The sequence below is a fragment of the Letharia lupina genome (genome assembly GCF_014066315.1).
Source record: "Letharia lupina isolate WasteWater1 chromosome Unknown contig_2, whole genome shotgun sequence".
NCBI lineage: Eukaryota > Fungi > Ascomycota > Lecanoromycetes > Lecanorales > Parmeliaceae > Letharia > Letharia lupina.
The window spans coordinates 1,780,880-1,795,453 of NW_023502971.1; the positions used below are offsets into that span (position 1 = coordinate 1,780,880).

Consider the following 14,574-nt stretch of genomic DNA (forward strand, 5'->3'; position numbering starts at 1 on the left):
TATCTCTAAATCTTAATAGCTATTATTATATTTATTTATAAATTATATTATTTTTAATTTATATTAGTATATATAAAAGAATAAAATAGAATTAAACTAGAAAATCTTAAATTTGTATGTGCAGCCAATTATAAATTCGGGGTTATTACGCCTTTTGACTAGACCGACTGAGTCACCACGGGTAAACAAATTAGCGTCCGCAACTATTAAAATCTATTACTCTACTTTTAACCCTTTAATAACTTTACTATTTTCTATTAAAATTTTAGAATTATTTTTTTAAATTATAGAGCGAATACTGCGCTTTTCAATAACGTAAAAATTTCAAAATTTGGTCTTATAATTATTAAAGGGTAAGGACCTTAAATATCGCTTATCAAAGTTCGACAGCCCTGATTAAAAAACAGGTGCACATTATTTAATTTTAGAATAACATTTTTGTTTTCTATTCAAATTTCGAGATTTTTCTTTTAAATTGTAGAACGTAATGCGGGCTTTCAGATAAAAAAAGAATCTTAAAATTTGATCTTATAGTTCTTCAAAGATAAGGAATTCAAATATCGCTCACCAAAAATCGCTCACCAAAGACCGCTTACCAAATTTACTCGACAGCCCTAATCAAAAAAAACGGTTATGAATTTAATTCATAGGCCTTTACTCGTAATAATATAAATTAATAATTTATATTATTTAAAAAAAATTAAGTCTAAAATAGAAATTTCTATTATATTAAGTATATGAATAATAATAATAATTGGAAAGCTTGCTTTCTCAATGCTTAAGACTTGAAAATGAGAATGGGTGCTACGCTAAGAGGCTAGTGACCAATCAGATCATCGGATTTCACCATTTTCAGTCTAAAACACACCTTATTTCTTCATTTTCGATCTAAACGCGGGTGCACACGGGTACGTCCAAAAGAGGAAGCTGGAAAAGAACTTCAAAATCCTCAAATCTACCTTTTTTGATTTCTTTTATTTTATCAAAAATATAATAATAAACTAAATACGTAGAGTTATAGAATTACTTATACGCTTTCAAATAACGTAGCGTAGACGAAATTTGATAAAGTATTCGTCTAACTATCGAGCTTACGAGAAGAGTCTCTCCGGCAGGAGCCCTCGAAGAGCCCTCGGAGAGCCCCCGGAGGGTCAGAGGGGTTTTAGGGGGTCTCCCCCTAAGTATATCAAATAAATCACAACGTCTCGATTCTCAGGGTTAGATCCCTTAAAATCCCTTAAACCCTTCGGAGCTCTTTAAGGGCTCTTCGAGAGCTTGTATCGGAGGGGCTATCAAAGCAAGCTCGAAATCAATCAAATATCACTAAAACAATCAAATTTCGAGCTTGCTTTGACAGCCCCTCCGATACAAGCTCTCGAAGAGCCCTTAAAGAGCCCCCGAAGGGTCCGAGGGGTTTTAGGGGGTCTCCCTGAGAATTAAACAGTCAAAAACCAGTACTCGACAAGCTTTTCACTACTGGGAAGCCCGCGCCCCAGCACATATTATTATTATAGCTTTTCTAATAAAGTATAATAGTAATCTATTTAAATAAGTAGTAGTAGTAGCTATAGTAGTGGTGGCTATCTATATCGGATTTATCGGGTTTAAGAGCGTGTAAATGGGGGTAACGTGCAAATGGGGGTGGAAACGAGTATATGGAAGCATCTCAGAGGTGCTTTATGTGCCTGGAATGGCGTTGGCCTTGGAGCTTGATATATGTAATGACCTGATACCACTCTCCTTGTGTTACCCCTTTGCGGATTCTAATCGATGGTAAAGCTTCTTCCTAGCTCATTGTAATGCACGAAGAAGCTTTCAAACAGCTTGATGGCATAGTCGACATCGTAGATACCCCCAGTCTCTCTTATGCTATGCATACTTAGTTGTGCGTTCCCTAGATCTAATGTTCTCGTGCCCAACGCGGCTGACAGCATTGGCCCAATCGTGCTTCCACAGCTTGAATCATTGCGAACAACGAATAGTTGCAATGGAACCCTCGCTCTGCGAGCAGTTTCTTCAACGAGCACAATGCCGGGTGAATTAGTAGCATAGCGTGCATTAGCATTGATCTTTATCACAGTGCCTTTATTCATCTCTGGCTTGTGGTCTGTCTCGTACTTCGCGGCGTAATTTGGATTCACGGAATGAGCCATGTCTGCGGAGATGAGAAACGATTTTGACAAACTTTGCTCGTAGGCATCTGGGTCGGGTTCTGCGTTGCCTCCAAACCCAGGAAGGACAGAGAGGCGCCTTATGATGGCTGAAAGAAAGTTCGAATCAGCGCCTTGAGCGGTTTTACTTCCAATCTCCTCGTGGTCAAAAAGTGATATTAGCCGTATTGATTCCTCGTCGTCCAAGGAAGACGATGAATTAACCGAATTCATAAGACCCACAGTGCTGCAAAAGGACATTTCGAGATTATCGAGCCGGGGAGAAAACAGGAGTTCCTCGTTGAGGCCTCCAACACATGACTTTTGGGTATCGTACAGAACCATCTCGAAGTCAACAATCTCGGAGGGAGCAACCTTGACCTCGTTGGCTATCATTTCAACGATATGGGGATGATGCCTCTCGTCTGGCGCTTTCAGTGGACTGAAACGAGTGGAGCTGCCACCCTCGCTCGGTGTTTCAGCCTTTGCGGTATCGTCACCCTCGCCATGACGGTTCAACTCTGCTGCGATAAGCCCGGCAATGGGAAACAATTGAGTTTCGTTGTTGAAAGCAAACGTCTCCTGACGATCTAGATGAATGGCAAGGGTAGGTATCCTTAGGACTAGATTAATATTCAGTCTTGAATATGGATAAAGCATGATAGTGAAAGGTCGTACTTGGCCGTTGAACTCTGACTAGTTTTTGTACAAAGCGTCCGTTCCTGTCTTTGACCATCGCTCGGCCAGCCATGCTAAGATCTCGATCGAACCCTGTGGATGGCATGAGCTACAACCCTTATGTCAAAACTCAGAGAGAAACAGGAAATTGTACATGTGTGCCATAAGCCTCCACCATAAGTCTCAACACCGACTTGAATAAAGCCGTCGCCCTGCTTCTTGCTGATAGGCTTCACTCGAAGCGTCGGCGAATCAGTATGTGCGCCAATCATAGCAACGGGGTTTCCGGGCTGATAAGTGACGGTAGGTCAGCAGCCAGTCTACTGCAGGCCTGCATGGAAAGAAATGCGGTAAAAATTGACCTTCCATTTTCTCCCTATCGCGAATGCTAGAATGGTTGAAGCATTGCGTGTGAGGTAGTATTTCCCACCCGCTTTACACGTTCTGGACCACGGCTCTTTCTCCTAGGAAGGACGTAAGCAGATTGGTCATTGGCTTGACGTTTCGTTGTATCTACTTGTAAACAGTTGAATCCTGCTTTGTCGAGTTTTTGTTTGAGTAAACTGACGGCATGAAAAGCTAGAAAGTGTCAAAGGTTTCCATGGGTGTCATGAGGGTGTGTCCTCACGAGTGGGTGAAGCATTGATGAACGAGAGAAGCTCGTGGCCTGGATCTGCGCTCGCAGAGGCGTCCATTCTGAAGGTGGGGGCGCTGTAGCAGCGGGAGATGGAAAATATATATGGAACCAATCGCTCTGGGCGGAGGTGCGTTGTTGCAGTGGGAGAAGGTAAACAATGTATGGATGCGCGTTATATGACTATGGACTGCCCGACACTCTTCCTACAAAATGTCGCCGAACCGACGACTCTTCCACGAGTGAACGAATCTGCACCAACCATTAAGAGGCTCAAAGGTAAGCTTCAGACGCAGCGCTAAAGGGCGATCGTGACTAAACCGCATCAAGATTGTTTTCACTTGGTCAAGAAATGCGCGTGCTTTGACACATCGTAGGCTTGCTGACGATGATTGCGATCTTAACACTTTGGTAAGTCTAACACACTTGGCTTGAAGGACGGGCATACACATGGTTTTCTCAACTCCTTCTTCGTGGACGATTATCTGCCAGTTGCAGCTTCATTATTTGCCAAGCACTGAGTGCGCTAAGACTGAAGAAGCAGAACTTCCTTTAGCTTCTGATTGGTAGCTTCGACGAACAACATCGACACTATCATCAATCTCTTCGACGAGCACTCGCTGCATACCTTTGGACGACCTCAAAAGTGTGAAAACGCCCGCTGCCAGCTTGATACGGAAGGGTCAATCGCAATAGGGGAAATTCGCAGTCCGCCTCGAGGACGACCTTTGGCGGGCATAGGGGCTGATATTTTGCTACACGTTCAGAATTCTACACTCACAAACGACCCCTCAACACAAGCTATCGTTCCGGAACGCCACATATCGTTCGTGCAATAGCCTAGAATCCCTTCCTACATCATTCTTTCATCATCACTATGGAAAAGTCACACATCCCAACCTTGGTTCCATCGGATACCAAAACACCCTCTGCGGCTGTCAAGCGCAATCCTACCAACGGTCACATTACGAACGGAGCTGAAAGAGCAGGATCAGAACCTGTGGACCCCACTGCCCTGAGCAAAGCACTGAAGGATATGGAGGACGCCGGACGAGTAAGAGAGAAAACACCAGGCGCCAGTCCCAGTAGGAAAAGACAAAGAATATATGGTGACAGGTCAGTGGAAGTCTCAGTCGTTGTGATTTTACAGGATTCTCCGGGATTGGATCGAAATATGGTGGCCTCTTTGGTCATCTTGACGTTGGCGTGATCGGAAGAGGAATAGCCCAAGCCAATTGTGCTACAGCTCGAATCAGAATGGGAATTAACGCAAGTTCGCACTTAGATTTATCCCGAACCGAGAGGGTCAAGATCTCCAGGCCAGCTTCAGCCTACTACATGACGATGCATCGCCTGCGACACCATCGAAAGCCAAGAAAAGGACTCCTCACGGAGAGCTCCATTTCCAGAAAAGTGATTAGCATTCTGCCACACCTTGCATATATGGAATCGTAGACTGACTTTCTGCAGCTGAGGAAGCAAATCGAACCTTCTCCACTCTTCTTCGATCCGAATTGTTTGATAATACAATTCCACAACCAACACCTCCTAGTCTGTCACCTGACCTAACTTCCACCCACTCAACCACTATCAACGATCCGTCCAGATCAAGGACGCCGCCAACAAATTCTTCATCCTCATCACTCCCCACCAGCCTTACACTTTCGACACCCCACAAAAACCTCTTCACGTACATGTCCCCTCGCCATCATACAAATATATCCGGGCACCCAACACCATCAAGGACGCCACAGAGTCGGCACGGGCCTAACCTCAACGCACGTTCGGATCTTTACAGTTTATCTCCGGTCCGCTTCGATAGTCAAAGGCTTCTTCTTAGCCCGCGAAAAGCACCCCGAGCAGTCAGCAAGGTTCCGTTCAAAGTACTCGATGCGCCAGATCTTGCGGACGATTTTTATTTGAATCTTGTGGATTGGGGCGGTAGCAACATTCTCGGTGTAGGGTTGGGCTCCTGCGTCTACATGTGGAATTCCACCTCAGGTCGGGTCACCAAACTTTGCGAACTCCAAGACGACATTGTCACTTCCGTGTCTTGGATTCAACGTGGCACACATGTCTCGATCGGCACAAACAAAGGGCTAGTGCAGATATGGGATGCGGAAAAGCAGCGACGTCTGCGTACCATGACAGGGCATACAGCTCGTGTGGGCGCCCTAGCTTGGAACGACCACATCTTGACTTCAGGCTCCCGAGACCGCCTTATTTTCCACCGTGACGTCAGACAGCCAGATCAATATCTGCGAAAACTAGTAGGCCATAAGCAGGAAGTCTGCGGCTTACGCTGGAACACCGAGGACGGCCAATTGGCTTCCGGCGGTAATGACAACAAGTTGATGGTATGGGATAAATTATCCGAAACTCCCCTGTGGAAGTTCAGTGAACATACCGCAGCAGTGAAGGCCATAGCTTGGTCACCTCACCAACATAACCTTCTTGCCTCAGGTGGTGGTACAGCAGATCGTCGTATCAAATTCTGGAATACGTCTACTGGAACCTGTATACAAGAGCTTGACACAGGGTCCCAGGTCTGCAACCTCGCCTGGTCGAAAAACAGCAATGAGCTTGTATCCACGCACGGTTACAGCCAGAACCAGATAGTTGTCTGGAAGTACCCAAGCATGACCCAGGTAGCGAGCCTAACGGGACATACTTATCGTGTACTGTACTTGGCGATGAGCCCTGACGGACAGACTGTTGTGACTGGTGCTGGGGACGAGACCTTGCGGTTTTGGAAATGTTTCGGGAAGAGGGAGCGGGATGGAGTTGGGAGCGAAGGAGCAGGGGCGAGGATGGAAAGGTGGGGTGTAATCAGATGAGGAAAACCGAAACCAATGGGTTAGGCATCAATACATAAGCGTTCATCTAGCAGGGATTTGCTGGCAACTTGAGGAATATGAAGGGACCGACGAGCGTCATGAGCTTTATCCAAGGGAGAGTACCGATTGCAAGGCGTTTGGCTAATATGAGCTCATCATCTACATAGCGGACGCGCAAAAAGCTATACATGTGTCTACACAGAGTACAGTAGCTGGGGTTTGGAATGGACTATCTGTCCGCTTATTCTGATTAGAGAACTAATCTCCCAGGCTCGACTTGTAAGATGGTCTTTACCCTTTCTAAAAACACTCTCGCTCGTTTCTCCTCTCCCTTCGCTGCACTGACGCTAAAGACATTTGTCGACTCTCCTGTCTTCGAACCAGCCATCATACCTGGCGGTTGTATTCCGAACTTTTTGGTCAAAGCTGTTGTAGATGACCCGCCAGTCAATATGTCATATATGTCTTGTTGCCTTCGCGGACCAGCTCTCTCCGTAAAGGGCTTCGTCGGCAACGCAGTGATCTGCGGGACGTACCTGGCTTTCGAGGTCTTTGTGCTGACATTGTTCAGCCCGAGGACATCATTGAAAAGCTCGTCAGCTGTTGGTTTCGTAGCCGCAGAGCGTGGTAGGTCGTCATTGGCAAGCTCTGTAGCGCGCGCGATGAATGTTGAGAGGGGAAGGGTAACACCTAGAGTCGCTTGGATGCGTTGTTGGACAGATATCACCGATGATAAAGAAATAGGAATGGCAACTTCCGTGTCAGTCGATTCGAGTTCGGGGCCCGGTCTTTTTTGTGCTTGGGCTTTGCTTGGTTGAGATAGTGCCATTGCTTTGGACGGAGCGGGCTTGACGTTACTGAGATCTAGATGCCCAAGTTTGGTGATCCGCGTGGATTGTTCGGAGGAGTATGTTGAGGATATTCTGCCCAGATATCCTAGAACGTCTCCCTTTAGCAATCGGCCTTTGGGTCCGCTAGCGGGGATTTTATCTGCCTCAGAGCTGGATAGACCATTCTCATGGAGTAACTGAGCGATCGATGGGTACAGCGGATAAAGTTGTTTTTGAGGTCTGCCTGGGGAGGTAGAGGGCGCAGGGGGGTTCGAGGGTTTTGTAGAAGAATCTTCAGCTCTTGAGGAAGGTGATGCACTAGCATGAGATTCTGATGACTTTGATGCATTAATGCTAGCTTTATTTTCTTGTTCCGAGGGCGTTGGGGCGGACTCTGCGGCTGGAAGAGTCAATGTGCTCAGGTCGTCGTCGATATCTGCTAACACAGCTATCCGAGTGCCAACCTTTACGCCCTTTGATCCAGCTTCTTGCTGTCACACAATTAGTGTCAGTATGTCACTACAGTCATGACTCGGCAGCAGGGTCAAGTACTGTTATTTTCGCCATTCTACCATCATCTTGTGCTTCCACGTCCATTTGGGCTTTATCGGTCTCAATTTCCAGGAGGACATCACCAGTTGAGAAAGAGTCTCCTGTAAGATCAGACATTAGCAAAATCATAGAGTCGATTAATGACCCACCACAGACTGCTTACCCTCTTTAACCTTCCAGCATGCAATGTTTCCCTCGGTCATTGTGGGTGACATTGCTGGCATTGTAAAATTTTGGGCAGCCAGTATCCTCGAGCAGCTTCGAAAACCTACCAAAAGAATCAGCAGGGGCGTCATTATTACTAGGTGAAGCCAATGCGCTTTGAAATTCCACGACAGACCTCTGTAGCAAGCATGAGTGCGTAATGGTCGGCTCGAGCTTCGAGCGACTTCTCTACTTATTGTGCATAACGACGCCATGAATGTCCGGGAGCTATCGAAGAGTAGAAGGTTTCTATGCACATGAAGTAGCTGTACCTCGCACGTAATTTAAAATCCGGAATGGCCGTGAAGATGAAGCTGAAACTGGACAAATGGAGAAAGCTTGAGTTGGGCAGCGGCCGGAGCTAGAAATGAATATCGCCGACGCCGAGTCTTTCTACACACTTGACACTGAAGATCATCGACGCGAAATTGAACAGCTACTTCCTGACAACATGCATGTGCTCCTGACCAGAGCTTTGAAGCAGGCTTAGAGTTTGGCGTTGCTTCGAGCTTGAAGGCGCCGTCGACTCAATGAGTTTGCAGGCAAGCTTCAAGACTGGTTCGTTCGCTCAATCGTTTACATGGGGCCTTGGAAGGCGTAACCAGCTGCTCGCTTCTTCTCGAAGATGTCGAATCTCTAACAGCGCTCAAAGCTTAGCTCAAAGGAGAGCTGGGATCCCACAATCGCCTAAAAGAGCAACCCCAAAACCTAGCCAGACTCCAATCTCTGGATCTCGAAAGCCTGCTGCTTACGAACCTCTCAACAAAAAGTTGGCCCTTCGGACCTCTCCAACTCTACTATATCAGGCTTCATCCTACGGTCACTATCTTTTCGGGTGTTATGCGATTGGAGGCAGTCTTCTGGCCGCCGCATGGTTCAATTTCCGGACTCAATTCTACGTTCAGCCAGGAGGTGTGCCACAGTGGGTGCCCGTCTTCACAAGTGTTGGTAGCTTTATGATCGCCTGTGGAGGGTTCTGGATGCTTTTCAAGGTGAGAAGGGTTGCAATCGAGGGCGTTTCTGCTGTAAGATTGACCTAGACGTTAGCCACAAAACATGGTCAGGACGATTAGCACTCTTCCCTCTTCATCAAAGTCAGGACCAGGGTCTAGGTCTTTGTTGCTGCAAATAGAACGAACTCCGATATTACCATTCAGGCGACGAAAGCTTGTCACAGTGCCTCCGGGCGACGTTACGATATCCTCACACATGTTCAATGACGACGCGGAGCAGAAGTTGGAGGCAACCATTGCTGAAATTACTCTGCGGGAAGAGCGACTACGTGCGTTCGCAAAGACTAACCTTCTTACGCTCCCCTTCAGACAGGCAGGATACTGGATGTGGAGAGGTTTCATGGGCACCAGAAGGGCATTCACCAGCGAGGGTTTTCACTATCTTCACGTTCGAGGAAATAATCGGGTGTGGAAACTGGGTAAGGACCCAGCCTGGGCCTTGGATGATGGGAAAGCACTCGACAAATTGGTGAAAATTAAGCTCGCGTGAGACCTGAGTCGGAAAATCATTCTCCATGGCAGATACTCAATGGGTCGTGGGCGACGATATTACTGGTGGGGCCAAAGAGGTCGCTAAGGCACGTGTTGAGCGCTCTTCTACACCGCTGTCCTGGCCTGGAAGCGACGCATTTCCCAGAAAATTGGGGAGAATGGAATTGGGATCTGGTGATGGCTCACCCACCAATCAAGGATGAGAGACTTGGTCAGCAGCAATCTTAATATAGAAATAGATTTGGAAACATCCTAATAGAGGTCTGGACGGGCTCGGGATTGGAGAATTGAGCAGGTAGGGTAGTGCCACATCCTTGAGCAAAATGCTCACTTCCTGCTCGGTCACTTATCTTCCAGGATGCCAATACCGATTAGAGTATAGGTCATACTCCGAAGCCTTCTCAAATGATGGTGTATCATGTGTCCAGTCCGACAGCATCCTCGGAACATCGAACTAGAAACGGGGCCCGCAATATCTGCTTCTTCGGCAGGCTCCACCCTCAGTGTCGTCATGTTCCGCTGAAAACCTTCATCTCAATAGCACACAAGGAGATGGAAGCGATAATATATACGTGGCATGGTGACTTAGTATTCTGTGTCTCTTCGCCGGTAGCAAGAATCACAATCCATTCCGACTGTACATCATCATCTATGATACATCTCTCAAGCCGTCCGGGCCTCATCCACACGACCTTCCCGTGATCGTTGTTGTAAGCCAATGCTACCGAGAGCACAACGAAAGTCATGAATACAAGAAAATGTTGAAGGGAGCAAACTGTTGCAAGACATAGACATCGCCGAGAAATCATTGATACCTGCGCAACTACAGAAATCAGTGTCAGCACAGAGTGGTCCCAGATAAATGCAATAACAGGAGAGAGCTTACATCCAACGTCAACGCCTTGCTCGAATTTGCTCCTTGGTCCCTGTATATCCCTACCAGCGCCTCACTACCCTGGAAGAGACCAGTCTTCAAGCTAATCACAATGAATTGCATTCCGGGTCCTGCATGGTCTCTGATATAGTTCGCAATCTTCGCGACGTTGGCATTGTCCAGCGCAGCGTCGACTTCATCGAGCACGAAGAATGGAGACGGCTGATAGCTGTGGACTGCAAATAGCAGGGCAAGAGCAGCCATGGTCTTCTCACCCCCGGAAAGATGCTCCATGTCGCGGAATCGCTTTAAGGGTGGCATGGCGTGGTATTTGATCCCGTCGAGATAGGGCTCGTCGCCGTCTTCCATGTCCAGGTATCTGTTGATGGTTAGCAAAAAGTAGTAAGAAGTTGAATGACCGTGGTATCTCATACGCTTGACCGCCCATAGGTAGAGAGGTATCTCTGGTAAGATCTTTGTAGATCGGCCCAATTTGTTCCGAGATATGCGAGAAAGCCTTGCTGAAAAGTTCGAATCGCTGCTCTTTCACTGCCTGGAATTCATCTTTCGCTCTTTTGGCACGCTTTCGTGCATCTTCAAAATCCCGGTCTGTAGTTTTCAGTCGATCCTGCACTACCCCTAAACGTTCGACTGCACGCATGTTAGGTGCCATGTTTTCCAGCTCGTTATTTAGGGTTTTGACGCGGCCTTGCAACTCGGAGTCTAGCTTTTCGTCATTACTCTATGCTGGTAATTAGCATTGCAAAGACATGATGCATATAAGCCCAGACGAAATATCCATACCTCCCTTAGATCCTCATCAAGGCCGTCAAAATCAATCTCGATGCCGTAGTCTTGAACTTCAGGTATACTGCTCGCCTCTGGGTCGTCATCCACGTCCAAGGCACCAGTGTCAGTCTGGAGAACGTCATCAAGAGGTAGTTGGTCGAGACCTCTTGATTCTTCCTCTAGCGGGATGCTGATGTCCTCGAGCTTGCAGCGCCTTAAAAGAGTGTACCTGCTGGAGGCATTAAGCTGTCTATCAGCTTCCAAACCTGATATGGCTCTTAAGGTACCATCGACAGTCTTGCTTCTCTTCTGCACCTCACGACGCTGTTCTGCAACCTTTTCGGCCTTCTGATTGACCTTGACCTGCTGTTGCTCCAGCTGCTCGGTTAGTTGGTCTAGCTCCACCATCAAACTATCCAACTCATTTTGCGAGGATTCTTTTTCTACCTCAAGCTCTTTGACGAGGGTCTCATCCTGTGCAGCACGATCTCGCGCAACTTTGATACGACTTTTGATCTCCTGCAGTTGCTGTTGCTCATAGCTAATTCGACTCTCGAGACGGCTCTTTTGTGTACTGAATTCAAGCTTCTTCTGCGCTCCCTCCTGCTGCAATGAGCCCTGCTGAGCCTCATAGGTACGTATGTTGTTGTACCCAAGTCGTCGGCAAAAATCTGCAAATACGTCGTCCTGTACTTCGCTGACAGCATCCTGAAACCCCTTCAGTGTGCTCTCGAGGTCTTCAAGTTCTCGAAGCTTCGCCTCGTACTTTGGCTTGGATGCTCCTAGCTCTTGTCGAGCGTGAGCTAGTTCCTTTTGCTTGCTAGTCTGGTTTCGATCATGTGCCTTGGCTTCGTCTTTAAGATATGTCAATTTCTGCTCGAGACCTGTCAACTCCCCTTGGAGCAATTCTTCTTCGGAAGCGCCGCGACGCGATTCTGGAAGTGCTGCCAATTCCGAAACTAGCTTTTCTTGCAGCTTCCGAAGGTTTTCCACCTCCGTGTCTTCCCATCGCCGTGAGTCCTGCTTGCCACTCTGACCACCAGTCATATTGCCGCCTTTGTGTATGATTGAACCATCAAGAGTGACCGCCTTGACATCATTGCGTTTCTCCCAGCAGATGGTCTTGGCTATGACAAGATCATCACAAATGACAGCATTACCGCAGACATAGGAAAACGCACGTTCTAGGGACCTCACATAGTCGATTGTGTCCAGAGCCGTTCGGCAACCGCGGTATTGACCTTTGAGATTGGAATTCAAGGCAGCGAACTGGATAGTGTCCAGAGGTATGAACGTTGCTTGACCCCGACGCTGTTCTCGCAGATACTGAATGCATTCGATAGCCGTTTTCTCGTTCTCGACAATGACTGCATCGAAATTGCGCCCGAGGACTGTACTGACCGCGGTTTGGTATCTCTTTTCGACGGGCTTGCACAGTTCACTTACTCGGCCCTTGACACCAGGAAAAATACGCTTCATATCGGCGATAGTAGCCTTTAGGCGGAGGTCTTTCTCGTTCTGCTTCCTGCCGTCTTCTGCCTCCAGTAGCTTCGTCAATACCTCTTGAAGCTTCTCATCTTTCTCCGTCCTTAATTGCGCAAGACGAAGTCGTTCAGAAGTGTGTTCATTGAACGTCTTCTTCTTGCCATTGATCTCCTTCGTAGTCTGTTTGATCTGGCTGTTGACGCTGTCCTTACGCTCGCCGATCTCGGCCAACTCCTCACCTAGCTTCTGGGCCTGCCAATCCACAGTGTCTACTTTGCTTTTCAAGCTCATGACTGTCTCTTCATCGGCCTTCTGCTGACGACTGAGACTGTCCACTTTGATTTGGTCAGCCGAAGTCTTTTTATTGACTTCCTCCCTCAACTTGTTATAGCGCTGCAAATCTGCTGCGCTCAATTCACGACCCTCTTGTTCAGCCAATTTTGTGAACTCGCCCTCCCACTGAGCTTGTGCTTTTTCGACAACCTTCAAGTCCTTGGTCGATTGTTTTACGTTGTGGAAGTGGATATCATGTTCCTTCGAGAGCTCCGCAATCCGACTGTTTTTGGTCGTGAGATTTTTGTTTGTTATATCGATTTTCTCAGTAATTGGCACTATACCGTTCTCCATGGTTTCGATGTCTTTTTCCTTCTGTCTGATGGTCTTCTCAATTTTGGAGACATCCCGGCCGACTTTAGCCTGTTCTTTTTTGGCTTCCTCTAGAAGTCTATCGTACTTCTCGATTCCACGTCGCTGCTCCTTGAGCTCTTCCTGGTGCTTCTGGATTTCCGCCCCGGACTCCTCAATTACCCTTTGGAAATGGTATAATTTCCAGAGTATGTGGGTCACGATAGCCTGATCCCTCTCATCGGCCTTCTTGTTGTAATTGTCGGCCTCGTTCTTCTGGTCCGTGTACTGCTTTATCTCGGAATTGATGCCTCTCCGTCGATGCAGAGTAAAATTTTGGTTCTCCAAAGCTTCTTCCTGAGCTTCCTTCAATCTCTCGTAGTCCGCTTTGTACTCGAGACTGCCGGAAATTTGTTCGATAAGGCGCGTCAGATCTCGAGGTGACTGAGATGCGATAGCTTCCACATCACCTTGGAAAACCAGGAAATTTCGAGCTTTGATTAGAATGTTCTCCAACTCCAGAGCTTCATTGTATTGCTGCGCGGACACCACGCGGTCGTTAATGCGGTATTCGCTAACGCCTTGATTTGTGATTGTACGCTTCCAGAATTGCTCGTCGCCAGCATCGTCCTCGTAGACGGCCACTACCCAAGCGCTCTTGGGGTCATTGCGTTCCTGCGTGCCATTTTGGCTCTCTTCCTGATCCGAGCCTGCATCGCCGTTCGTGTGACCGTTGAGCCCGTTGGTTGTTGCTGAGCCGTCCCCATTGATTTTCGAAGTTCTCAGTACTCGACCTCGAAAAACAAGGTCGCGAAGGTGAGCTGAGCGTAAATGAGACGATTTAATGCCGAGAACAAAAGAAATCGCATCCATTCTAGCCGAAGGTAAGTGAGGGAATATCGTGGCGTTTCGAGGGCCACTTACGAATTCGATTTCCCAGAGCCATTGGGGCCGATAATTGAGGTGAAGTAGGAATCTCCAAGGAGGAGGATATGGTGGCCCTTGTAGGACTTGAAGTCTGCTCAAAGCATCAGCGCAACGCACCACTGCCTCTTGGGTGGGTGTGAGACATACTGTAGAGCTCGAGACGGATGAGCTTCCCCATTTTGGCAGTGAGGCTCAAACACTCCAGTGATGAGCGAGAGTTCAACGGTCAGCTTATTATTGAGGACACAGGAAAAATGGTCGCATTATAACGACGATTGCGACTCCGACCTAGGATTGCGATTTTCGACGTCAAGGTGACTTGAAAAGGGTCGAGCAATGGGAACGCGTGACGCGCTCTGGCTGGTTAAACCTCGGTGATATCCTGCTGGTCGAAATGGCCAATCAGGTCTCTTGGTTTTGCCAGGAGGAAAATCGAGAGGACTGCGAAGAGCGACAGTTTTTCCCCCTTCCTCTCCAAGTACTTA

At 47.6% G+C, this 14,574-nt stretch overlaps 5 protein-coding genes across 5 annotated transcripts; 2 read left to right on the forward strand and 3 right to left on the reverse strand.

Annotated features, from left to right (window-relative positions):
* Nucleotides 1-1,763: 1,763 nt before the first annotated feature.
* Nucleotides 1,764-3,523, reverse strand: HO133_004563 (uncharacterized protein; the record flags this gene model as incomplete). Its single annotated transcript, XM_037295479.1, has 6 exons — nucleotides 1,764-2,773; nucleotides 2,829-2,921; nucleotides 2,983-3,118; nucleotides 3,191-3,292; nucleotides 3,346-3,407; nucleotides 3,457-3,523. The coding sequence occupies 6 exons, from the start codon at nucleotides 3,521-3,523 to the stop codon at nucleotides 1,764-1,766; spliced, it is 1,470 nt and encodes a 489-aa protein (XP_037157480.1).
* An 816-nt stretch (nucleotides 3,524-4,339) lies between these two features.
* HO133_004564 (uncharacterized protein) lies at nucleotides 4,340-6,299 on the forward strand (the record flags this gene model as incomplete). Its single annotated transcript, XM_037295480.1, has 3 exons — nucleotides 4,340-4,578; nucleotides 4,748-4,875; nucleotides 4,933-6,299. 3 exons carry the CDS (start codon nucleotides 4,340-4,342, stop codon nucleotides 6,297-6,299), a joined length of 1,734 nt encoding a protein of 577 aa, XP_037157481.1.
* Nucleotides 6,300-6,493: 194 nt separating this feature from the next.
* HO133_004565 (uncharacterized protein) lies at nucleotides 6,494-7,884 on the reverse strand (the record flags this gene model as incomplete). Its single annotated transcript, XM_037295481.1, has 4 exons — nucleotides 6,494-6,532; nucleotides 6,595-7,620; nucleotides 7,682-7,782; nucleotides 7,845-7,884. 4 exons carry the CDS (start codon nucleotides 7,882-7,884, stop codon nucleotides 6,494-6,496), a joined length of 1,206 nt encoding a protein of 401 aa, XP_037157482.1.
* A 581-nt stretch (nucleotides 7,885-8,465) lies between these two features.
* Nucleotides 8,466-9,388, forward strand: HO133_004566 (uncharacterized protein; the record flags this gene model as incomplete). The annotated part of the gene is made up of 3 exons (XM_037295482.1): nucleotides 8,466-8,482; nucleotides 8,538-8,877; nucleotides 8,933-9,388. 3 exons carry the CDS (start codon nucleotides 8,466-8,468, stop codon nucleotides 9,386-9,388), a joined length of 813 nt encoding a protein of 270 aa, XP_037157483.1.
* Nucleotides 9,389-10,195: 807 nt separating this feature from the next.
* Nucleotides 10,196-14,267, reverse strand: HO133_004567 (uncharacterized protein; the record flags this gene model as incomplete). The annotated part of the gene is made up of 6 exons (XM_037295483.1): nucleotides 10,196-10,213; nucleotides 10,277-10,643; nucleotides 10,699-11,006; nucleotides 11,069-14,036; nucleotides 14,087-14,180; nucleotides 14,237-14,267. 6 exons carry the CDS (start codon nucleotides 14,265-14,267, stop codon nucleotides 10,196-10,198), a joined length of 3,786 nt encoding a protein of 1,261 aa, XP_037157484.1.
* Between the last annotated feature and the right edge of the window lie 307 nt (nucleotides 14,268-14,574).